The sequence below is a fragment of the Hippocampus zosterae genome, chromosome 4 (genome assembly GCF_025434085.1).
Source record: "Hippocampus zosterae strain Florida chromosome 4, ASM2543408v3, whole genome shotgun sequence".
NCBI lineage: Eukaryota > Metazoa > Chordata > Actinopteri > Syngnathiformes > Syngnathidae > Hippocampus > Hippocampus zosterae.
Genome location: NC_067454.1, coordinates 12,116,898 through 12,141,395, shown reverse-complemented (window position 1 = coordinate 12,141,395; position 24,498 = coordinate 12,116,898). Strand labels below are relative to the sequence as shown.

At 39.5% G+C, this 24,498-nt stretch overlaps 3 protein-coding genes across 5 annotated transcripts; 1 reads left to right on the top strand and 2 right to left on the bottom strand.

Annotated features, from left to right (window-relative positions):
- Positions 1-379: 379 nt before the first annotated feature.
- phf10 (PHD finger protein 10) lies at positions 380-10,561 on the bottom strand. The gene is made up of 12 exons (XM_052063409.1): positions 10,379-10,561; positions 9,355-9,464; positions 9,133-9,263; positions 8,916-8,999; positions 8,688-8,812; positions 8,424-8,573; positions 8,054-8,163; positions 7,574-7,712; positions 6,374-6,511; positions 4,089-4,197; positions 2,816-3,004; positions 380-2,738 (listed from the first exon to the last, which is right to left on the bottom strand). Exons 1-12 carry the CDS (start codon positions 10,448-10,450, stop codon positions 2,641-2,643), a joined length of 1,455 nt encoding a protein of 484 aa, XP_051919369.1. The 5' UTR covers positions 10,451-10,561; the 3' UTR covers positions 380-2,640.
- A 1,016-nt stretch (positions 10,562-11,577) lies between these two features.
- Positions 11,578-16,975, top strand: rab4a (RAB4a, member RAS oncogene family). The gene is made up of 8 exons (XM_052064183.1): positions 11,578-11,755; positions 12,639-12,719; positions 12,933-13,047; positions 13,784-13,846; positions 13,957-14,111; positions 14,219-14,314; positions 15,197-15,323; positions 15,799-16,975. Exons 1-7 carry the CDS (start codon positions 11,740-11,742, stop codon positions 15,310-15,312), a joined length of 642 nt encoding a protein of 213 aa, XP_051920143.1. The 5' UTR covers positions 11,578-11,739; the 3' UTR covers positions 15,313-15,323; positions 15,799-16,975.
- Positions 16,976-17,033: 58 nt separating this feature from the next.
- Positions 17,034-23,589, bottom strand: ccsapb (centriole, cilia and spindle-associated protein b). 3 transcript variants are annotated; one of them, XM_052064179.1, is made up of 5 exons: positions 23,456-23,589; positions 22,340-22,663; positions 22,195-22,266; positions 19,631-19,854; positions 17,034-19,114 (listed from the first exon to the last, which is right to left on the bottom strand). In XM_052064179.1, the coding sequence occupies exons 2-5, from the start codon at positions 22,653-22,655 to the stop codon at positions 18,932-18,934; spliced, it is 795 nt and encodes a 264-aa protein (XP_051920139.1). In that variant the 5' UTR covers positions 22,656-22,663; positions 23,456-23,589; the 3' UTR covers positions 17,034-18,931. The 3 variants fall into 3 exon arrangements, with proteins under 3 accessions (XP_051920139.1, XP_051920141.1, XP_051920140.1); XM_052064181.1 differs by having other exon boundaries at positions 22,340-22,658; positions 23,456-23,562; XM_052064180.1 differs by having other exon boundaries at positions 22,340-22,701; positions 23,456-23,559.
- Positions 23,590-24,498: the final 909 nt, after the last annotated feature.

The following is a 24,498-nucleotide window of genomic DNA, read 5'->3' as shown; positions in this document are numbered from 1 at the left end:
TCAACACACTGAACAATAAATGTTGGTCATTAAATGCATTAGTTACACTATAGAGTTATGGTGTAACATCCTTACTGCATTAGAAATACAGTATCCCGATCTACTTTGACAAAACACAAGTCTTTTTATTTGCTTTTGGGTTTCCTCCAGGCAATTTCCTTCAACATTCTAAAAACACCGATGTAATGACTATCCCAGTCAAGGGAGGCCTCCTTTCTCGCGCTCAGTTACCGGTAGCTGGAATAGGCTCCGGCGCAGTGATGACACAAATGAGTACAAGTGCTATAGCCCAGTGATTCCCAATTATTATCAAGGCAAGGGGGCACATTTTTTAAGTTTGAAAAATCACACAGCACACAACCAAAAAAATGTCACAAAATGAGTATACATATGTCAATTTAATACTTTCTGCAATCTGATAGACGATCATTCATTTGTTCTTTCTTTCACTGTAAGTTACTGGCATAGATGGGTAGACAACGATACATTATTTGTTGTTGAAATCGCTGCTATAGACAATAGGTAGATGGACTGAACCAGTGAGCATGCACATTTACTTTTACTACTCTGCATCTACCCGAACAATCCCAAACTGTGGGTACTTGCAACCGTGTCACTCTATTAAAAAAAGATGGTGATGATACTGAGGTATTCATTATATACAGGTTTATTTAAGAAAAAAAAAAGAAATTCAGTGACTATGACATGAACAAATCATCTACTACCACGACAGTACATTTTCTAGAAAAGTAGAAAAATACATTTTAATTTTCAAGTCAAATCCAAAAATATGGTTTATTGTAGCTTTGTGACAGCCTTGCTGCAGTCAGAGGCATCATTATAAGGTAGGTATCGTGAAAATCTGTACCCAAGACACACGTTTTAATAAACTGGACCCAAAACTACAGACACTACATTTCAAAAGATCATTAGCACCATGATAGAATTCAAGACATGTTGGTACAAAAATGCACATCAAAATGTAACTGACCTTCCATTTTTAACTAGTAGATCAATAAGAGCACCGATTGTTCAGCCAAAACAGCATCATTGCTTATCACGTACCCGTCTTGGTACAGAAAGATAAACTGTTAAAGAGTGACACTGACATCAAAAGTCAAATGGAGTTGATAAGCCATGTACCATTGAAACCAAAACTAGTCCAGCAATGTCATACATAATTGATGACGAAAACAGAAAATTTAAGTTATAGGTACCCCAAAATATTAAACCTATCGTATGATCTTGTTTTCTAGTTATTTTTATCTTGCTAAGGAAGTTATCTTTTCCTTTTTTTTCTTAGACCACGAATGGATACTTGTGATAGGCATGAAAATCAATTGGAACTGTTGAGTCATCTTGACGCAATTCAGGCAAAACAAGTGCACTACTTGGTTGCAATCAGCAGTTTTAAGTTCGACTTGGTGGTGACTTGAAGAACAACATTATACTGCTCAGTAAGACACTAAAATATTCAGATTCTCCCATTCAATTAGAAATATTTTAAATGAACAATTAAATGAGACCGACAGTATTACTTCCATTAAGGGATACTGTACTATCGCAAATGTCTGGAAATACACTCCCCCATCTTGGTTAGTAGTATACAGTAGGACCCAAACATTAATTTTGTGAGGTCGTCTTAACGGATGAACCAGATGAATCTCCTAAAACAACACTTGAAATTCAACATCATTGGTTTCCACGGGCACCAGCTAGCCTGCGGGCCTGTTCTCTGCAAAGCTCACCCCTATGGGACATTGTGATTTTCCACAAATGTTGTAGAAGGGATCATTTGAAAATGTAAACTCCGGTAAAGCTTAATAGGAAAGGGACAATTCCAGTTGTTGATCTAACTGTTGTTGTGCCTATTATTCTCTTAAGACAGGGATGGGCAAATTACGGCTCGCGGGCCGGATCCGGCCTGTTGGTCTTTTTAATCCGGCCCGCCAAAGATTGGTGCACAATTAAGGTTTGATTGCATTCATTTCGTTTGGACTTGTAATGACAGGTATTTCAACACCAGGTGGCGCAGTTACTTCAAGTTGCAGAGCACAGGGAGGCAGGGGAAGACGAAGAAAGAGGGACAGAGTAATGACCATGAAAGGGAAAGTGACATGTATCCGATTAAACGAAGCGCGTAACAAAGTACGAAACATTCAGGAGACGTCTGGAGTCAGAAAGACTCAAATCTAGCGATTCTTACTCAGACCGATTCTGGCAATTTCCATGCTCAGAGTGAATTGCTTGTGGCTCAAGTAAATGAACATTTCCTAGAATGGTTTGATTGTTATCATATTAAAAACTTTCCGCAAAATGTACCGCTGATAAGAGTCGGAGAGTAGTCAAATGTGTGGAGCGTGAACAACAGGGGCCCAGTACACATCCTTGAGGAGAACCGGTGCTGAGTGTGATGGTGGAGGAGAATGTTAGATTATTACTGGCATACAAAGACATTGTGCCATCTTGTTTATTTTCTATTTTTATTTCTAACTTTTGACCCGGCCCTACACAATATTTTCTGCTTCTCATTTGCCCCCCCGGGAAAATAATTGCCCACCCCTGTCTTAAAACAAAGTACTCTTTCAAAATGGTCGATAAAACCCCATCTAGAATCTAATAAAATCAGATGTCGTCAAATCATTTCTGCGCAGACTTGGCCTTTTTCAGTGTTTTCGTTCCGCTTCTCTTCTTAGGTGTGTTGAAATCTTTGTCGCATACCTCACAGAGCCAAAGACCTGAAACATCAAGTTAAACAAAAGGTTACACAAAGCTATAAAGTGGCTAATACAGAGCAAGCTAAGAGACAATGAACCTGTGGGGATGGAGGCCATCCCTACGCAGAAGGTGTGGAAGCCTCGGTCACACTTGTCGCAGAACATCATCTCGTCCTCATGGTGGGGCTGCTGGCAGACGGTGCATGTCTTGCACTCCATGCACTGCCAGCGGTATGTCTGGATCATGCGCACCAACTCTGCGCTCATGTCCAAGCAGGACGGGTGGCCTGCGTTACGTGACACAACAAGACAGTGATGAGAGACACACACACCTGCAAGAGACTACAGACCAAAATAAACCAAACACACTCCCAAAGTGAACACAATAAGGACTTGACTGGTTGGAGGTCTCATAATTGGGACATCTTCATTTTCATTGATTATCAACTACAAAAATACTAATTCAATACGACAACTAATACATCTTTATCTATCTGTCTAAACCGGCACCGTAGAATGTCAGGAAGAACAATGAATTAAATGATCTTCCACGAGATGGCAGAAGGTATCGGTGTTTCTACCTGTTGCCATTCTTTAAATAGAATAATTGAACAGGTCCAAATTTCAGAGCTAGTAAAATTGTGAATAAATTGGCCCAATAAAGGTTGAGAAACACTGACTTCAATACTTAGTTAGGAACATTGAATGGGAAGCATGGAATAATCACAGAGAAGGATTGCCCCAGTCCGACAGTCACACCGCCACCACGAAACATGGCTGCTATAAATACTGATAAAAATTAAATGCACTTGAACCTTGCACAGAGTTGAACAAGAAAAGTTTGCATGGATTTATTTATTTGTTTTGCATTTTAACATGATTGTATAGACTTAATATCCACTGTAAACTCCATCCATTTTCTTGAAAGATGATCCTCAACTTGACTCTGCTCTGCCTCAGCATTTCCCCAAACTTCAATTTAAAATACAAACTGAAATTTCGTCTCTCCTTGGGAAAACATCATGCACTGCCATCATATCAAAAAGTACTGAACGGAAACTAATAATAAAGACGCTAGAAGACATTCATTTACAAAAACAACCCCCCCAAAAAAAGAATTAAAAAAACCCACAACCCCCCCCTTAAAAAAACATAAAAACAATTGTTTCAGGACCCTAGGTTGAAGAGACTCTGTACTACCCAACGGGACAGTTGGCCAAATTACAGTTTCAATCAACTGTTCAACAGAAACGTCTCAAATTCAACAAAATTGCACAACCCGTCGTCTGCCCACCTACAAACAACTGTCAACTCCAAATCTGGAGGAGTTTAAGTATGTATGCGTGTGTGCTTATGCTTGTGTGTACTCACCACTGTTATCACACTGGGAGCAGTGAATGAGCGCTTCAGGTTTGCCTCGCTTGTTGGCCTCCTTACCCTTCTGGCAAATGCCACATATAGCATTGGGAATGACCTTCGGCTGCAAGGCAGAACAATGCTATAAACACCAGCACAGCATTCTCCAGTCATGTTCTGTACACAGTAAAACCCAGTTGGGTCATGCCAAGTGTTCAGAAATGTCCAATAAATATAGAAGAGTATGTTGGACATTATTATAGCTCAATTTTAAAAATATATTTCTGAAAACAGGATTATATCACCATTGACCTTAATATAGCTTTTAACGTGACTGAAACTTGAGAAGAACTCTGCTAATTTACGTACCAACCATTATTCCTGTTGGCATTATTCATTTTAATTTTAGGATTTAGAACACTGGAATCAAAAGAAAGAAGAATCCCACCTGGAATGCAAGTAGAGGCAATTATTCCATTTAACATCAGCTTTGTATCATAACTTGTTTTTATTCATAAGCCGCATTGTGAAAATATCACATTATGCAAAACACTGAGTCAAAAAACATTGCATATACTTGTACTGTCAACTGGAGCCAGATCAGAGCTAAGTAGTGTTTATATAACCTGCAACAGTCACTGTGATATACAAAATCTGGGGACACGAAATATTTCTGAATGAATAATAACTACATAAATGTGTGTATATATACGCAACTCAGAGGGAGGCGTGCGTTAATTTGTAGTTACAAAAGTATTACTTTTTGAAGACTTTTTTAAAAATAAATATTTCGCATTACTCTAGGTTCTTTTGCACTCAGGGTGCACGGACACATATTTTAGCTGCATGTCACATAAACTAAGTAAAACATGTGCAAAAACATGACCTCATGCTCATACTGTAATGTCTAATTGTCACACACACAAAACAGGACCATGTCCACACTGCAAAGCCAGAATGGACACAAAATGGTTTCTTTAAATTCGTTATTTAAAGACTATTGAACTAAAATTATTTGTGTTTGGTGCAAATACAACATTTTCCCTAATTAGATATATTGAGAGCTTTTGCTAGAAGTAATTATCTAATACAGTGGACCACTCTGCATTCTCATAGTTCGGCCCCAAAGGATTCACCTTTATTTTTTCCCCCTGGAAAATGGTTATCAGTGGTATATTCCCGCTTCTTCAACAAATTTGGGTAAATTTGGGGTTTAAAAAAAAACAAAAGAATTTTTTCCCCGCAATGTAATTATAATGGCCGATAAGACCAGGGGTGGGGAACCTTTTTTTCCAGGGGCCATTTTGTTTTTATAAAGTCCTTTTATGAAAGCCATATTAATATGTAAAGGAGAAAATATAATGTGATGGTCAAATAAGTATTTATAATTATATACAGTAGATCAGCGTTTGTTGGTTAGATATTTATTGGCTACTTTTTCTGGAGATTCTATATTATTATTATTTCCATTTTTTTAAAGGAATGCATGGCGAGCCAGATCAAATGCTCTAGTGGGCTTCATACGCTAGAATCCCTGCTCCTGATTTGGAGAGACAAGTCGATGTTTCACTTTTTAGCATTTGAACTCAGTGTGAACAAGGTCCGCATGTCATCGCCTCACTGATGCACATGCGTTGTAATACAGCGCTCTCTGATATTTACCCACAGACCAACAGTACTACACATGTTTATACATAGCATATCTTTAACACCAAAACACACACAGTAAACATTTGAGTGTGTTACACACTTCAGGTATACATGTCAAAATACTCTCTACTTTTAATATTGACTACTTTTTAAAAGCAACCACAAAATGAATGTGTTATCTTTATCCATGTTCCTTTTCAAAAATGAAAATGTAGCAGCCAAAAGATGTTTTCACTTGTCTTGCAAGTACTTTTTTTTTTTTAAGACAAGTGAGGCGAGAAACTGATGACAGTCAAAAAGGAAAAAAGATTTCATCCACACTGGAAAAACTGAAAAAGTGCAACGCAAACAAACTGAACTGTTCCTTTCTTATTGCTCACAGTCTGGCTGGGGTAGAAAAAAAAAGAGCCATGTAGTAATCCTAAAAAGTGACGACAGGAGCCTCAGCGGAAGTGTGTGGGCAAATGTGTGTGCTGGTTCCAGCTGAGACAAACTGAAGAAGCTGGAGAACAAAGTGAAGAAAGCTAAGGGAAGGGATGTCGGGATGGATGGAGTAAGGAGGTGGTCGGAGTAGTAGAAAAAGGAGGAGGAGGGGTAGAAAAGTGCTGCTGCTGTTGTTGGAGAAGAGTTCAGGTGGTTTTGTCCTCTACCTTGTACCCGGGGGTGACTTTGTGGGAGTGGCGTTGGCTGCCATCTTTGCCCGGCGTGGATGTCCTATCTTTGGCCTTGGACTTCTGGCCTCCACCCTCCTGACTTTCGCCATCTGACGTGTTGCCTGAAGAACTGTCCTGCACATACACAGAGTAATGTGAGAGGAACACCAAGTTATGCAGGTGCAGTTCGAGTCTGGCCGCATGGCATTAAAATAAAATTAAATATCAATTGGCAAGGCAAGACAGTTTTCTTTATACAACAGATTTCATGCACAATGTTAATCACATAATTTAAAAAATATGGCATTTATGTATGGGGGGGAAGACACTCTTTTTTTAACCTTGAATGAAAAGCAATTACACTTTGGGCACAGCCTAATTGCATAACTTACTGTCACAATAATTAAAAAATATATATCAAAGTGCGTTCTAATAATTGTGTTCTTACTATGTCTTTTTAGTTTGTCAGTCATCCTGGTCATGGTAATATGCAAAGGCTGAATCGAGGTAGGTGAACAGCTCTTGTTTGCCGACACCCCCCACTCCATGTTTTCCCAAATCATTAAAAACTGACTAAGGCAAATGTGCTTTTAGGATAAATATATACAGTATATATATTAATAAAATAAAAATCTGATTTTTAATGCATTTCAATCCAATTTCTCTCTCGTTGATTCTAGAAAAATCATGACAGCGACATTATTCAAAACATACAGGTACAGCTGTACCTGTAGTTTTCCAAAAACCAAACGAGTTATGAAAAGATGACATAAAAATAAGTCAGTCCTCTTGGTTCAACTTAAGTCAAAACATGTACCGGTATATAAACATAATCCACAACAAATTAACATTAACATAATAAAATGAACCGTCAAATTGCATAGCTGTCTCGTCCCAATGTAAGAGTCGGAGGAACACCAAGCCCCTTCAGGGAAAGCAACAGTAAACTCGCTCCTCTGTGCTCATAGCCATGTTGTTCGTGTAAGAAATGCACATCAGATGAGATTCCTTTTGAAATATGGAAGTCACACAAAAGAAATAGGGATTAAAAACCTTGTCTTGTCAAATGAACTTCAAGCGAAATTTTTGATTAATTGCCCGGCTCTGGGTGCAGTTTACTCCACGTCCTCATCACTCCACAGCAGACTAGATTTGATTGTGTATCTAGTGGGTACCCTTGTGCCCAGTCAAACTTACAGAAGAGTTTTTGTTCTTTTTGTCATCCTCTGCATCATCTGAATCAGGTTCTGAGTCCAGTGCGGGCAGATCTGGATCCAGCGGAGGCTCAAACAGAGCTGTGTTCAAAGGCAGGTATCGTAGCTCATTGGGAGAGTACCTGTTCGGCACAATGCAGTTGTGTTTCAGGGCAACGCAATACATAGAGCAGGCATGGGCAATTGCTGGCAAACTGTGAGTGAGGCCTTGATTAATTATTATTTTGTTGTTTATAAACGGAATGAATTCTCGCCCAGCCATATGTTACCTTGTTACATTTTTCAGAGTCTTAAAAGAATATCCTGAGGTGGTGAGTTTAGCGTGAGAAATTTTTGCTTGAACTCCGAATAGTATATCAACACGGGCATGCAATTTTAAATGTTGGACAGACTGCAGCAAATTCAATGTTGACATACACGGAGTGAGTTGAGGTGAACTCTTGTTACGAGAGGAATAATCTACCGTTTGTAGTAGTCTTGGAACTGCCCTGGTATTAGAGCAACTGGGTAGGGCCCGGTCCTGGTCAGCTCTGGAGCGAGCACCTTGAACCTGCCCTGTGGCACTTGAATAACCTAGGACAAATAAAATCAAACAAAATAAATTCAAGACTCACTGTTTTCACAAGGTACCGTGGGTCCCCAGTTACTTGCAAGCTTAGCAACTACTATGATAGTTCGATATTGAAGCTTTAACAAAAATGACAAAATAGTCTTAACAGATTAAAAAAAGCCAACAAATAGCTAAGCAATTAGCAATATTCATGAGTGTTGCAGCTGACCATTGTGCATCATCATGAATTGGGCTCATGTTAAATTGGACAAAGTAGACTTACATGCGTCTGGAGGTCAAAATAAGCCCTCCTCTCTTCCATTCGCTCCCGGTTGAAATTACTGTTGAACTCGGCTGCCTTTTTGGCCGCCTTCTTGATGTATTCAGGAACCTTGCTGGCTTCTACCTTCTGAGGGTTCTGCTGCTGCATTTGCTGGAACACAAAAGTAGATGCACACCACAAACATACAGTATGACCTGTGGGGTGTATGATAATGCAACAAGAAGTGTCAAGACATGACACTTTCATTTCAATTTACGTACTTACAGAGTACTCTTTAGCTATCCTCTGTCGCTCACGCTCCTGGAGTATGACCGAGTACTCTGAATGTTTTGCAGGATACTCTTTTATCATCAGGTCTATGACCTCGTCACTTCGTAGAGCTGTTAGACCTGAAAAAAAACAGGCCACATTCACTTTGACCATATCAACCTGACAAGTCAGTCACTGACAACAATCCTAATGTTGAACTGACTGGACAGCCATCCTTCTTACCCAGAGTGCACTGTGTCTCAGTGATCACATTCTGCTCACGCAGGTAGAGCTTCTCTTTATGTGATAGGTCCCTCCTTTCCATATCTAGAGAAAAGCAGAGATATAAATGACAAAGCTACATTTCTTTAAGTCATCTTTACTTTTAATTTCAAAGAGTTTTCCATCAAATAATTCACTCGAACATTTTACCAAAGTGTAAACCGATTCCAGTTCATACCAGGGTATTTCCTCTTGAAGGATGTGACTCCCAGATACTCGCTGACCTGCTCTTGGAGCATGTAATACTCTCCCGTATCATCTGCTGGCCACTTGTACTCTGTTAGGTTCTCCGCTGGGAAATACGTTGACCTGGAATAGGTGAGTGGGAGAACCAGTATTTTTAAAACCTATCCATATTCAGACATGCTACACAATTTTTAAGATGTACAAGCAAACACACCCAAGGTCCTGACTGGAAGTGTCACAGCTTCGTGAACTGTCCCCTGAACCCATTCGTCGTCTTTTAGGGGGCTGGCTGCCATCATTGGACTCCTCTTCTGTTATGTCCTCCTAAAGAACAACAAATTTCAAGGCAAAAAATAAATGTTTGGTCCTTAGCAGTGATTAATCAACCATCGTGCAATGGGAAACAATGTATTGTTTATGACCAAAATGTTCAACCCTAGTTTCAAAATTCTGTTAAACACACTTAAAATTTCCTAAAATGAAAATGATAAACGTGTCAAGATCCAATAAAGCCTATTTTTTTACATCACATAAAAGAGCTATTTGAAAGGGGCGTGTGTAGACTTATATCCACTTTATGTGAGCTGGGCTTTTCAAACATGCCTGCAATCAGGCAGACTATACAATATTGTGTGTCCGCTTTGTGTTGAGGCCCAGTTTTCACGAAACCAGCTTTATTGATATATCATCATTATGTGCCATGCATTTTCGTTTAATGGTCGTGAAAACAAAGCATGTATCAAATATTGTATTTTCCAACAAATGACTGATGCATGCAGCATGGTGTAATATGAAACGTCTAAAACGTCTTAAATGTAATAATGGGAAGAATGTTCTTTGACTTCATCTCACGCGAAATACACAGATTACTAACATCAGTGGGCATACCACTTGGACGTATTTCACTACTAACTTCACGAACAGCATCGGTACGTAACAATGTATCAACTGCGGAAACGTCGCCATTTGTTTTGGGAAAGTGAGATAACACTCCATCATCTGTTTCAAAAAGTCTAAATCTAAGAACAAATGTGAATACTACTGTCCATCAAAATCAAATGATACACATTCGCCAACGTGTGTTATGATGAGATGAAAACAAAGGTATTCATCTTGCATACTTTGTTTACACTAGCAGCCTTTAGCGTGCTAATTAACAGTTAGCTTAACATGTAAACGCAGAGCTCCCGAAACAATGACATCCGCAAATGGCCTTTTCTGAACAGAACTTCTGATACCTTTAGGGACTGTGATCCTGGGGTAGCAGGGTTGCTATCGCACGGTGGTCTCGGGGTGAGCACAGCAGCCATGTTTTACTATTTAGCACTTGCTGCTGCGCTAGCTGGAAGCTAGCAAAACTAGCCGCGTTTGCTCTTCGTTTTGTATGAGTTTTCTAACGGTTCATGTATGTGAGAGGCGCTACACTGCCACCTCGTGACCTGGAGTTTGGCATTAGCTTGCAGTGGATTTAAATGAACGTTTGCTCTTAAAAGTATAGTATTGTTAAAACGTTAAATTCAAATGTGTCGGGTGTACCTAAAACAGTTCTTTGAGATGATATGAAAATATATTGGAGTGAAATGTTAAGCAGGTAAGATATGTGAAATGGTTGGCATGTCCGCCTCACAGTGCAGAGGTGCAGGGTTCAATTCCGATTCCGGCCTTCCTGTGTTGAGTTTGAATGTTCTCCTGTGCCTGTGTGGGTTTTCTCCGGGTACTCCAGTTTCCTCACACATTCTAAAAACATGCATGGCAGGTTAATGGAAAGAGGGTCGCGGGCATCCTGGAGCCTATCCCAGCTGATTTCGGGTGAAAAGCAGACAACATCCTGAACTGGCCGCCAGTCAGTCGCAGGACACATAGATAGAGACAAACAACCATTCACACCCACATCAACACCATCACTGAGTAGGAACCTATTCCACAAGACTTTTTTCTTTCACTCCTGCAATAAATGAACCAACCAACCAATTATTTAATGATAAATTCTACATTATATCTATTAAGATAAAATAAGAAAACCTATATTTGTCTCAAAATGGAGAAATTCCCCATTTAGCAGCAAAATTATGAAAGGGAGAAAGTAGAAGACACAAAGTATATAAATAAATATAAATATTATATTATATTACTGCGATTATTATTACTAGCACATATAATGAATATATAATTGTCTATTAATCATTAAAATGTATACATTTTAATGAACAAAGGAAAATTGGAAAATAAAGCAAAACATATTACAGAACTCCAGTCCATAAAGTTTTATTTTTAATTAACACACAGCCTACGGAAAGTAATTATGTAACGTGGTTTTAACCCGCCATATTAGAGAGGTTCTACAGATATGGAATTCTGTCCTTTGCTTAAACTAAAAACCTGCAAAACGACCCAATCAAGGCTGTTGTCACTCACGAGTCATTGAGCTTTTATTTTGAAACAACAAAACGCGGACGGGAAGTCAGAGGAGTAACACAGTCGCAATCCGCGGAAATCATCAACGGGACTATTTTGCTTCACTTAGCTTAGCTCTCCATCTGTCAACCATCTGCTATCCTGTCTAGATTCATCAGTACTGTTACAAAACGCCAAACTGGCGATGTCGGAGTCTTACGGTAAGATGTCCGGTTTGTCGAATAGCCACAGTTAACGCCGACATGTAGTCTCAAAGATGGGAAAGAGGACAGGTGTGTCGAGCCCCCCTCCCCATCGTAAATAATTAGCTGACATACTAACGTAGCCACTGGCAAAATAATGCTGACTTTAAAATACCATGGCAACAGAAGTCACAGTTCAAGACGTCATCATAATGCAATACGCACTAATCTGAAGCTGATTTGTTAAAAAAATCATATCTCTGACTCCCATCTTTATTTACAAATTACTCTGCCCTTTTTAATATATTGCCTGTGTACTTAAGGCGCTGTTACTGGATGATTATTGTTCTTAACGTGAATAATTTCACCGAGTGATGATGACTTAATTACTGGGTGTGTCCAACAAGTTTATTCTATCCAAACGTATCCAAACACCTGTGTGGAGTATACCGTGATCCGCGTGCCTGTGTGGCTTACGCCGACATTCCAAAAGCATGCATGTTTGGTTAACTGCAAACTAAATTGTCAGTGACTGCTAAAATTCATAATCTGCCATCTTGTCATCAGCAATAAATAGTTGCCGTGTGCATCTCTCACAAAAGACGATTTTATATGTTTCACAGATGCAATGATTTTAAAATTTAATGATTCCTTTTGGTTCATCAAATAAAAACCGATTTGAATCATTTTTGTTACACCCCTAATAAACAAAAAATCTCTATAGACTTTGTTAATCAGCCTTTAATAAAAATCTCTTATACCGCAAAAGTGAGTAAAGCACTCGCCTTTTCTTTGTAAATGACAGCAGAATCATATCTTTCTTTCTGTCACGATGAATTGATACACCGCATTACTAATCTTCTGTTGGATTTTAAAGTTTCAGCTTTTTTTTCCTTCTTAGATTTCCTGTTTAAATTCCTGGTCATTGGGAATGCTGGAACCGGCAAATCCTGTTTGCTGCATCAGTTTATAGAGAAGAGATGTAAGACATTCTGCTGTGTTATTGTTTAAAAGTGCTGGGAAAGGCAATACATACATTATTAAGTAATATATGGAGGTCTTTATAACATCTTCAACTTTACATGAATCATCTAAATCCACTTCAGCAACTCATTTCTTTAGCGCTAACCCACGAAAGACATTGTCATCTTCATTACGAGTTTATGTTTTATTAGTTAATGTTTTTTTTTTCCAGTTAAGGATGAATCAAATCACACCATTGGAGTGGAGTTTGGCTCTAAAATCATCAGTGTGGTCAATAAAATTGTCAAACTGCAAATTTGGGACACAGCTGGACAAGAAAGATTCAGGTAGGGCATTTTCCATTATTTAGTAACTAACCCACAATAAAGTGCTCTCATTTAGATTGAAGCAAGACACAGCAAATGTATCCCCCATTCAGCTTTGGAACACGAGAGGAATTTGCGCCACTAAAATTGCCAAGTTACGCACGAAGCAGGAAAAGGGAACTGCTTCGTACGTAACAGAGAAAACTAAAATAGGTGGATGCCCGAAATAGCAGACACTGACAAGGACTTCGTCTAAACAATAATATTTATTGTAACAAAAAACACTGTCTAATAAATGGCAGAAAGCGCTGGTAAAAACGAGAACCAGGAAAATAAGGAAACGCAACAACAGAAAACGCTTGCAGAAAACGGCAAGGAAATACAAATAAGCAATCATTAATAAACGTAGGCGCTTAGCCTAATCCCCATGGGAAGAAGAAAATGTAACCAACCGTAAATGGTAAGCGAACAATAACTTGCGAATATGGGCAACAGCAGTGGCACGGCATGAAATACTCCGGCAATGAGTCGACCGCCTAGATATAGCAGGTGCAATCACTGACATATAGGCAGCAGGTGTGCGGCCGGCAGAAATGAACGCGTGCCACCTGCTGCCGAATACGTAACATGACAAAAATGCATTTGTATTAGGAACAGCACAAAGGAACAGCATCTAATAAAATGATAAATTTGTCTGAATGGGCTTTAGGTCAAATTTGGACAGGACTGTATTCTAAATGTTCATTGTTTTTTGAAGGTCAGTGACCAGAAGTTACTACAGAGGCGCAGCAGGAGCCCTGCTGGTCTATGACATCACCAGGTAACGAGCAACTCCCTCTTGTTTAATTCAAGTCATTCAGACACGTCGGAAATCATTTTGAGACTGCCTTCATCACTGCTCTCTGAGTCATGTGTCACTCCCCACTGCAGTCGTGAGACCTACAACGCTCTCACCACGTGGCTGAGCGATGCCCGAATGCTGGCCAGTCAGAACATCGTCATCATCCTGTGTGGAAACAAGAAGGATTTGGATGCTGACAGAGAGGTGACCTTCCTGGAGGCGTCACGCTTCGCTCAAGAGAACGGTATATTGATGTGACAGAAGAAACTTTTGAGAGGAAATACATTGTTGTGCTCATTAAATATTCAGTAGGAGAGCGCTACATTCATGCAAACATTCTGTGTGTTTCAGAGCTGATGTTTCTGGAGACCAGCGCTCTGACAGGGGAGAATGTGGAAGAAGCTTTTGTGCAGTGCGCTCGCAAAATCCTCAACAAGATAGAATCAGGTAGGAGCTCTCAGTCTCATTTCCAATCACAAATACTCACATTACTGCAGTGACCCTCCAGTGACCATATACTTGCAACGACCTGTACAAAAAAAATACTCGGGTGGAAGAAGTGAATACTCTGAAATGTACTGAAGTGCAAAAGTAACATTTAATTATTTACAGTGAACGGGAAAGGGACCAACCGATGCCTTGAAAAGCTGAAATTGCTGAATAAATAAGACACGTCCCCAAAGTTGTATATTGACCTGTTGCATCTACGTCACGTGATCACGTGAATGCACCATAGCGTACGGCAACGATTAATAAGATAATATCCTCTATTTGTCCCACACTGGGGAAATTTACAGTCTACAGCAGCAACATTGGGGGTAGAAAGAAGAAAGAAGAAAAACAAAATGTTTGCATTCACAATAAAATGTTTCAGTTTCAATGTACACAGTTCAATTAAGTGCAATATAAATATAGATATAGATAAGGTGGCTGTAATAATGACTGCCAAGTTGAAGTGGATGGAAAACGGAGCGACTTAGCGACTCTATAGGTTATTTTTGACCATCTAGCCATGACATCCGTCGCTTCAACTGCTGTCTGCTGTGTTCACTGTTGTTGTCAACTCGTCGACTTTGCTGGAATTCACAGCGCACTCTGTAATGGTGAAGATTATAATACTTCAATCAAAATCTCAACTGCAGTTGACTTTTCCACTCTATTCACATTTTGACAAAAGAATGGTAAATCGGCAAGGGTTGACTTTATATCATTCTATGTGATCTTGATTTACCACTGGGGGTGATTATTGAGAGTCTTTCTTGTTCGGATGTGCAGGAAAAACCATTCATTTCCTCTTTCTATTGCTCCTTTTTAATTTTTTTTGTTTAGGGGAGTTGGATCCAGAGAGGATGGGATCTGGCATCCAGTACGGGGATGCTGCACTGCGCCAGCTCCGTTCCCCCCGTCGTGCTCAGCCACAGGGCACCCAGGAGTGTGGCTGCTAATAAGCTTACAGGTAGTCTGCTTCTAATGCAAGCATGTGATGGGCTTCCTTGATTTACAATGGTGTTCCGTTATTACGGCCGCGACGTAACCCGAAATTCTACTATCCTATGCGGACATGTTAGTCAAATATAGAATATGGATGAAAAAAAACAATCCTAGGCCTTCAATATAAAGCTAATTTGAAAAATGGCAACTACAGAGGTAACAGAGCAGCCTTGTTGTGCCACATGCACTAACTACTAGTTCATCGTCAATCATTTATAACCTTAAAACTGGATCAAACCGAGGAGCCCTTGTATGTGGAAATATGTTCTAGTTGGTGAGTTAGTAAATGGTGTAAAATTTCTTTTCCAGTGATGTTTTACATAAAGATTTTTTTTTCCATCAAACCATGATTATTGACTGGATACATGGGACTGAGGGATGCTCTGGTCAGGGTAGAAAGCAGCATAAATGCGGCAAATTTTGTAATGTATGTGTTTCAGAGGGGATATTGAAGGCATCAACAGCCGGGTGGGACCCTAAAACACTTCTGGTGACACCTCCCAGACTTTAACACAGAACCTTTGTCGCCATGGCTGCACCAGCCAAGAACCCGAGAAGCCTTCCCAGCCGGCCGCTCCCATTAGCAGAGCTCCTTGTTGACCAGACCGCGACCACTCTGTGCTTTGCCCTCGAGGTAGAACGCCTGGCATCTATGTAAGTACTGGCTCACTTGTATTTGTGATATTACCTCTCTTACTGTTTACATCTCACTCCCCGACATGTACACCTGCACACCTCCCTTTGCCAACGTATCTTCGAAACTGTACAATGAAACTGTATATAGAGCTTGACGCATGTTTTCTTAAAATATCAAGACAATTTCATTATGAAGGCATATTATTTAATTACATATCCACGTGTGCTTCACTCTTATGTATTCTCATCATATCAAGCTACGGTTTATACAAGTAGTATGATGGACAGCCGATTGTATATTTTGTAAATGGATGGCGCCGGTTGTAGATGCACTCACTAATGTAAGTAAGATTTTTCTTATCATTCTATCCTACAGCCTATTTGATGTGTGTAAATTAAATACATTGCACAGTTGTTATTACTGTATTCATCGTAAGCAACGTATCTGTCACTGTAGCATGTTTCATCCAAAGGATTTAAACGAAGATGTTCCTCACTTTCTGTGTTGCTTGTTTATTTGCCTTTTCACTCGACTGCTGTGGTTAAAAAACAACAACAACAACAATCAAATGTAATTTTCATAAATTGTTTGCAAAATGTTGTAAAATTGCCTGAGGGGCTTCCGTTTGCCTCCAAAGCTGTTTATCTTTTAACTCTCTTCATAGTAAGGTTTAATTTGAAGAATTAGCCATCGCCTCTTATATATATTTTGATATGCATTCTATGTTTAATTTTACATTTTCCCTGTTATGGAAAGTTTAAAGCACACCATGAAGAGAAGTAATTGGAAATTTTGATTATTACAGGTATGTAAAGTTTAATTAATCTGATCGTGGCATTGTCTGCCTAATATCAGGTTGTCTTGCATTTTTGTCATCAATTCAATTCCTGAATTTATATTTTATTAATGTTGCTGTTCTCTCATTATGAAAAGCATATGTTTTTAAAATAAAAAGTACGAATTCATGATCCACTTGCAAATTCTGTTTCCCTCTTTCTTTAAGCATATATGACTTGGTGGGCACAAAAAAGGAGGAAATGGGTGGAAAATGTGTTTATTAAAAGCTTGAAAGGTAAACATGACAGAACTTTTAAGAGCATTGTTGTTGTGACAGCTTTTATCATGATAACATTTTATTCATGTTCTAAAGCTGCGGGGACGAAGGAAAGAAAACCTAAGTCTTATACGAAACCAAACCATTCAATTCAGACTGAATATCTGTTGCTCTAATACACTACTCAAATAACAATGAACATTCCTCACTGTCCAATCAAAACCTGTTTAATGGAGAATAGAACTTCTATCAACGACAAATCTAGCAAAAGAGTTACAAACTTTAAATTTCCTCTTAATGATTGTCAGACTTCACACTATTTCCAGGGTATTAATATTGCACAAAAATTCACATCTTTGTTCGAAGTGATATTTACAGAATCATGCTGGTATTCCACTGAGAATGAACACGAACAATAAAACCTGACCCTGGTATGAACTAGAAAAAAAAAGTTAATTTTAGTTTTAATTAACATCAATATAAACAAAATGTCATTATATGGCACAGAGCTGATTAGCCCTCGAAGTGTCTTTCCATGAGAGTTGATTTGGCTTATGTCCATTGTTGAATTAGTTTCAACATTGGCCTCATTTTAAAATGACAATTCTGATGAATCAATTTGACCTTAGTGGTCCAAACACCTGAATAAGGTTAATTTATAACCCTCCTGAAGATAACCACTGCGACACCTGCGGTATGTCTCACATACACAGCCTTTAAGTGGCCTCGAAAAAAAGTTGTGAAAGGGCGCTTAATATCCATGCTCTTCTCAACAACAATTGTACACCAGTTTTTCTCCAACAGCAATATTTAATATATGTAAACCTGTTAGGAAGACATTTTCTTAGTCTTTACACACACACACACACACACACACACACAACTATGTATGGTCTTATTACGTATTTCATAAGGGATATACATTCTTTGTGGTGATCACAATCTTATGACAAAATCATCAAAAAGTGGCTTTCTAAATGTGCCCTTGTGTTGTTAGTGGTCACATAATCAGCCTTGAAGTATGCTCCATTCCTATTCTTCAGCATTTGTCCTCATGAGTTTTGCAAGTGAGCCCAAGGCTAACCCAGCTCCACAGGATTGGTCGCCACTTAAACATGAATACATATTTACACTTGCATTCACATTCGTGGACAATTTAGTCAGCCATTAACCTAACAAGCACGTTTAAGGAATGTGAGAGGAAGTGCGATGCATGGGGAGAACATGCAAACCCCACACAGCAAATTCAGAGCCGGGATTTGGACCCTGTATTTCACAACTATGAGACCGGCATGATAACCATTTGTGCCACATGCTGCCCCTTGTAACAGATCTAGTAAAGAAATAGGCCCTGCTCTTATACAGCATGTGCCTAGGGACTGGATCTGTATATGGCTTTAAAATTCTCATTTTAATATGTAGATATCTCCATTAGAATTACTATATGTTACTTTCAGTTTGGAATGGATGAGTATCGATACTAGGTATCGGTATCGGTCTGTAATCCGCTTGAATGCAAGGTATTGGGCATTTATGAAAGATGCCGATACCAGCCAACAATACTTGAGGCAAATCTGCCATCAAATATGTCTTCTTTGCCAGTAGTTGGTGCTACACGGTAGCAGGGTAAATCATCATCTTTGTTCACAATTATCTGTCATTGTGTAAATTGAAATGTTATGTATCAAATATCAAGTTTTGTTACTTCATAGTATTGCTGAGTACTCGAGATTTAATACCCATACTGATATTGGTGAGCCAAAAAAAAAAATTTGGTATTGAACATCCCTACTTTCAATGATGGCCTACTAGCCATGGAACCTGTTTGGCTTAGTATTGTTAAGTGTGTGAGTGAGTGAGTGAGTGAGTGAGTGAGTGAGTTTCATCGAGAGCGAGCAGAGAAGCAACGCATGTACTCAGTGAGCCAAGGGTTAAACTCAGGCTGAACCCTCTTTCTGGATTGGTCCAAATCAGCCGACTTGGCTCGGCGACGGTCGCATCGCTGGGCCTGGACCTGTCGCTCTACTTCCCGCCTGGACTTTGCCCTCAGAGCTGATGCATGGATCTACAAGCAACAGAAAGGGGTCTGGCTCTAGATCCCTTGTAATATATAGTCTTTTGAACGTTGACTTTAAGGTCCTTCATGTACCAGTAGGCTCTTTGTTTTGACCAGTAGGACAAGTTAGCACACTTGTAGAACAATGCGGGAACAGTAGTACATTACTACTATATTATGTGCACTATTTGTACTCCTAGTGAATCATGACATGTGAACTAAGAGTTAATATCTAGTGCTATTGGTTCAAATTTAGCACGTCATTCGTAGCATACAGATATATAAGTACCGGTACACTAGGAAACATACTATGTTGAAGTTAACATCTAGCGTTCACCACTAGTCCTAGTAGTTAACATCCAGCTATGAGTGGGTTGGCCATCGGTAATTTCTGGAAAATGTGATAATTTTCCTGAACAGACATACTTGTCCTACTAGTGACGTCAAAAAGTACAATGGTACATAGACCTTCACATGAATATCAAGGATGTCCGCCCACTCCGCCCCCCCCCAAAAATTTATTACCTCATCGGTCGAACAAGCAGGTCGAACGTTGTGTGTCTTTCTGCTGGCAACGTCGGCATCCTTCTCACCAGAAGCATACAGAGCAAAAGGATGTTTGCTTTCATCATTTGGAGGCCGCACCACTGCTGTTTTTTTAACCCGCTGGACACACTTAAACTTGGGAAGCCTCTGTGGTGTTGTCTGCGGTGCCGCTCGAGCTGCAGGATCTTTTTCAAGATGAAACACTAAACATACAGGAACAGCCCAGAACATCCAAAGTCACACAAGTATAAAAGTGCTTGTACATTTTTTTTGAGGGGGGGGGGGCACGCTGTCATAGGAGTCTTACTTGTTAATTATCTAATTTCTGCATTATAAGATAAGATAAGATAAGATATCCCTTATTCGTCCCACACTGGGGAAATTTACAGCCTCCAGCAGCAAGAATGTTTGTAGAAAGAAGAAAGGAGAAAGAGGAAAAAAAAACAACAAACATCTTTCAATTAAATACAATATGAACACAAATGGATAAATCGCAGTACTATTTACAATTTTCCTTCACATCATTTAATTATTATTATTATTATGATTGTTATTTTTTATTCATCAGCCTGACAGCAGTCGGTAGGAACGAGCGTCGGTATCTCTCCTTGCAGCACGGGTGTAACAGTCTCTGGCTGAAGGAGCTACCAAGTGCTGTCAGGGCGGGCTGGAGGGGGTGGGAGGGACTGGCCATCATAGCTTTTAGCTTAGTTAGCATCCTTCTGTTGCCCACCTCTTCCAGAGTGTCAAGGGAGCAACCCAGGACAGAACTGGCCTTCCTGACCAGTCGCTCCAGTCTCTTTCTGTCCCGGGCTGAGATGCTGCCTGACCAGCAGACAATGCCATATTGGATGGCCGAGGCCACCACCGAGTTATAGAACGTCTTAAGGAGTGACCCCTGAACCCCAAAAGACCTCAGTTTCCCGAGTAGGAAGAGTCGGCTCTGTCCTTTCCTAATCAGGGTGTCCGTGTTTGTAGACCAGTCCAGTTTGTACCAGTATACTGTACATCGTAATGTAATATTTATGACACAGTTCACATTAAGAACATTTTTTATAGCTTGTTATATGTAATTTACAATCATTATCAGGTAAATTACTGTAAATCTAAAAATATACTCTATATCACTGTCATTATTTTACATAGATTTTTCACTTATTGTAAATATTACTGCGGCGTAATAACACTACTGTATTGGTACAGTACTATATTACTTACCATATACCAACATGCAGGCCTGCCCTGGGTTATTTTCATTTCTGGGCCAAGATATAAGGAAGCTGCCTTTAAAGCTCAGTCAATGTTGATTGTTTGTTTGAACAGTATTGTGTTTCACAGGTGAAAATTTGTGATCAATGATTAAAGGAAGCTATTAAAATAGTCTTTGAATCTAACTATATTCACTTTATGTTGATTCTATATTAATTCCGTGATTTTGTTTCAAGCTCTGTTTCAAGCTTTGCTCTTAAGTAAAACAGTGTAATAATCACAATTATTTTTTTCATAAATCAATCTCCATTAATTGAGCTGAATTACTGAATCTGGTGTTTTTATATTTTTAGCAGTAGTATCTCTCTAATACAGTGGCTCTTAACCTGGGTTCAATCAAACCCCAGGGGTTCGGTGAATCGGTCTCAGGTGTTCGATGGAGCCTCTGCCATGAAGGTTAAGACAAACCCGACTCAACACGTGATAGTTTTGACACGCCAGCTTGGCCATCACTGGCTACATTAAATTGCTTGTCTAGTCAGTGCTGCGAGAAAATTTAGTTTGCTCAGTAATCAATGTGTGACTTTCGTGACAGTATGTTGTGTGATTTTTTTGAATGTTTTAATACATGCTAACTATGTCGAGGAAAAAACAACAACAACAACAAAGTGATCGGATGAATATGTACCACATGCATCACGGAACGTGATGGGACTTAGCATCCTATCTGCATGATTTGTCATGCCAAGTTGACCAACTTTAGTCTCGCATCGGCAAAACTAAAGAAACACTTTTTGAATTTTTATTTTTCAGTAACGAAGGGTTTGATGAATGTGCATATGAACTGGTTGGGTCCGGTACCTCTAATAAGGTTAACTCATTCAGTACCAGCCAATTCTAGACCAAGTCTGAAAAGACGTTTAAAAACGTCTTTGGGAGTGAATGAGTTAAGAACCACTGCTCTAATACAATTTAAACTATATTTAACTTACTGGAACACACACTAATAACAGGAACAACTGTGCCATCTAATGAAATTCAATACACAATGTGTATCAATTAAATTCTTGATATTTTTTATTGTATTGGCAGTTTGCAGTGATGAAAAACTGCATTGAATCACATATAAACTGTAGTAGTTTGGTTCAATTAGTTAGCAACAAGAAAAGCCTGAAATATCAGAAATATTATAAATCACAAGCATAAAAATAAAAAGATTACTACCTCGCTGACAGTCTCAATCTGCATTATCTTTGTAAAGTTTTTTTTTCTTCTTCTTTTGGATCTGATTATTTTGTGTAGGTCAAGGATGAGAATGTGACTTCTTTCAATACCTGCTTGTGGTTCCCGGTGAGTAACACTTTTGTGTTTCCTGACACTCTGTTCTGCCCCTTGAGAATGGGAATCTAACAGCAAGGAGAAAATATTTAGAGATAGCAACCATATATCACACTTTGGAGGTTTAAATCCCAAAATTACTTTGTTTCTCCTGCTCCAGGACGGGAAGACTTAGTACATCAACCTTGGACCCCTGGCACTCCTCCAGCTCGGCCCCCGCAGGCTCATCACCTTTCTCACAACACTGAGCTTGGCTCCTGTCGGCCTGAGGTGAATTTCCTCCAACTGAATCCGAGTCGCTGTCGGATCCACTCCAGAACCAGGGCTTGTGCGATTGCTCCAGAAGTCTTCGAGCCAACCTGTACTTCAGCCTTTCCTCATAACATTTCGAGTAAGTCTCCCATTTGGGGTCTTTAAATTTCTTCATGTACTCCGAGCGGATCCTTTTGGTCACCATCTTCTTCCCTTCGCCAATAGACAGTCGAGCAATAAATCACACGAGTCTAAGAAACATTGTTGTTGTCGGTGTGTAAATTGCTACGGTAAAATGGAAAGCATAGCTCTTATTATTATTACTACTTTCGTTAAGATGGGCTTCGCCGTTGCTTATTTAAACCAAAACAGATGGGAAGGTTTCAACCAATGGCGAAGCAGCCTTTAGCTGCAGACTCCGCCTACGTTCGCTTTTGACTGGATTTACATTGTTGTCAGTATGGGGAAAAAAGGAAAATCACTCTTAGCCTTAAAAATCAATAACATAAATAATATTTTGCATTACTATAATGTTATATAATATTATAATTATTGTAAATTAAGAAAAAGAACCAATCAGATTTGAGACGATGCGTCGCTATCGAATGACGTCTCGGCCGCCTCCTCTATTGGGTACAGAGATTTAAATGGCTGTCAAAGAACTAACTACAGTATCTTAATACAGTTCTTTACATTAAAATCAGCAGTCTAACATTTTACCAGGTAAAACTAGAGAGAATAACGGGGTTATTAATGTAAATAAGTAAGAAATTTATATTATCTGTGCCTTTAGAAAACGATATCTCCAAAAATCAACTAAAATGGATGTCCATGCTATATATAGAAACCTCAGTGCAGAATCACCTGACCACTTACGTAGACATGATGCTTGCTGTCAGTCTAGTTAAGACTGTACATTTTTTGGTAGCACCAGACAACGTTACAGTAGAACCCCCGGCTGGCTAAGACTCTAAATCGGTGCACAGCTAGTTACTGTATACTTACACTAGGCTCGGGTTTCACGGAAGCAAGGGACAAATGGCGTTCATGTCGGAGTCCCGTTTGTAATGCTCCTCTTTAGCACCGCCCAGTCAGAGACGTCTCTTTAAAAAGCCAAACACATCGCGGGCAACAGGTGGTGGAGGTGTCGCAGTCAACGATGCATGCGGCCAGAGCAGCGATAATGATTTGTTGTGGATGAGGTTTAAATAAAGTAGTACTGTATAAGCAGAGAGGTTTACAGTGATTACATGCAACACTTTGGTTTGTTGCTCCCAATTAATGCAAATACAAAAATAGAAAAACTGCCACCTAACTGCCGCCTGTGACAGTTCTTGTCCCGAATCTGTACAGTGCATACATAGTGTCTGTAAATCTTTATTATTTTTGCAAGGAAAGATTAAAAAAAAAAGAAAACTAGCAAACCTCCTTCAAAAACCTAATCAGAATAACTTGAATTGTTAAAAACTAAAAAAAAATCAAAAACTCGTGTAACCCTATTATCAACAAGTGGATACACAGATTAATTGTACCTTCTGTCATCTTGTGTCAGTGCATTTAATTGTTCTGCTTGTCACTACACGTCACTGGCATAGCTTGGTGACCGAAGATACATTATTCGTAGTAAACGAGTACTTTTCAGGCCAATTCAAGTGAAAATTGTTAATTTACCATGAACGTACTGAAGATGACCAAGATTATTGAATCCATCCACTCAAACCTGTGGCTAAGGTCGTGTGCTTTAAGGCAATTTGAATGGTGCTCCAGCTGTACACTGCGCGTTCACGTTTTGCCTAAAGATGGCCTGGATCCTCTCACCGCGTAGTACAAGACTCAAGGTGTCGAGTGTCCGTCATCTAGTCGGGGCCCAAAACGGAGCTGCCCATGCTTCTGCTGTCAGGGCACATTCCTGGCAAGTCAGACTCAGAAGCAATGCAGTATCTCCTCTTTCACTGGAATCTGCAACCCAATCGTAGTGGTTAATGGTAAAGGGAGAGAGAGGCCCTCTCCCCTCTCCCAGAGGATAGATGAGACCCTATGATCCCTTC

Bases quoted from the DNA above. Each gene is read 5' to 3' on its own strand.
- ccsapb (XM_052064179.1), bottom strand. From the start codon at position 22,655: ATGGTGACCAAAAGGATCCGCTCGGAGTACATGAAGAAATTTAAAGAC. The intron at 22,267-22,339 runs GTAATTTTGGGA...CCTTGCTGTTAG, and splicing joins CCTGGAGCAGGAGAAACAAA to ATTCCCATTCTCAAGGGGCA. The intron at 19,115-19,630 runs GTAATAAATTTT...TGTTGCTTGTAG, and splicing joins CTGCTTGTTCGACCGATGAG to ATCCATGCATCAGCTCTGAG.
- rab4a (XM_052064183.1), top strand. The intron at 12,720-12,932 runs GTAAGACATTCT...TTTTTTTTCCAG, and splicing joins TCAGTTTATAGAGAAGAGAT to TTAAGGATGAATCAAATCAC. The intron at 13,847-13,956 runs GTAACGAGCAAC...TCCCCACTGCAG, and splicing joins CTGGTCTATGACATCACCAG to TCGTGAGACCTACAACGCTC.
- phf10 (XM_052063409.1), bottom strand. From the start codon at position 10,450: ATGGCTGCTGTGCTCACCCCGAGACCACCGTGCGATAGCAACCCTGCT. The intron at 9,000-9,132 runs GTATGAACTGGA...GCTTTTCTCTAG, and splicing joins CTTCAAGAGGAAATACCCTG to ATATGGAAAGGAGGGACCTA. The intron at 3,005-4,088 runs GTGAGTACACAC...CACGTAACGCAG, and splicing joins CTCCCAGTGTGATAACAGTG to GCCACCCGTCCTGCTTGGAC.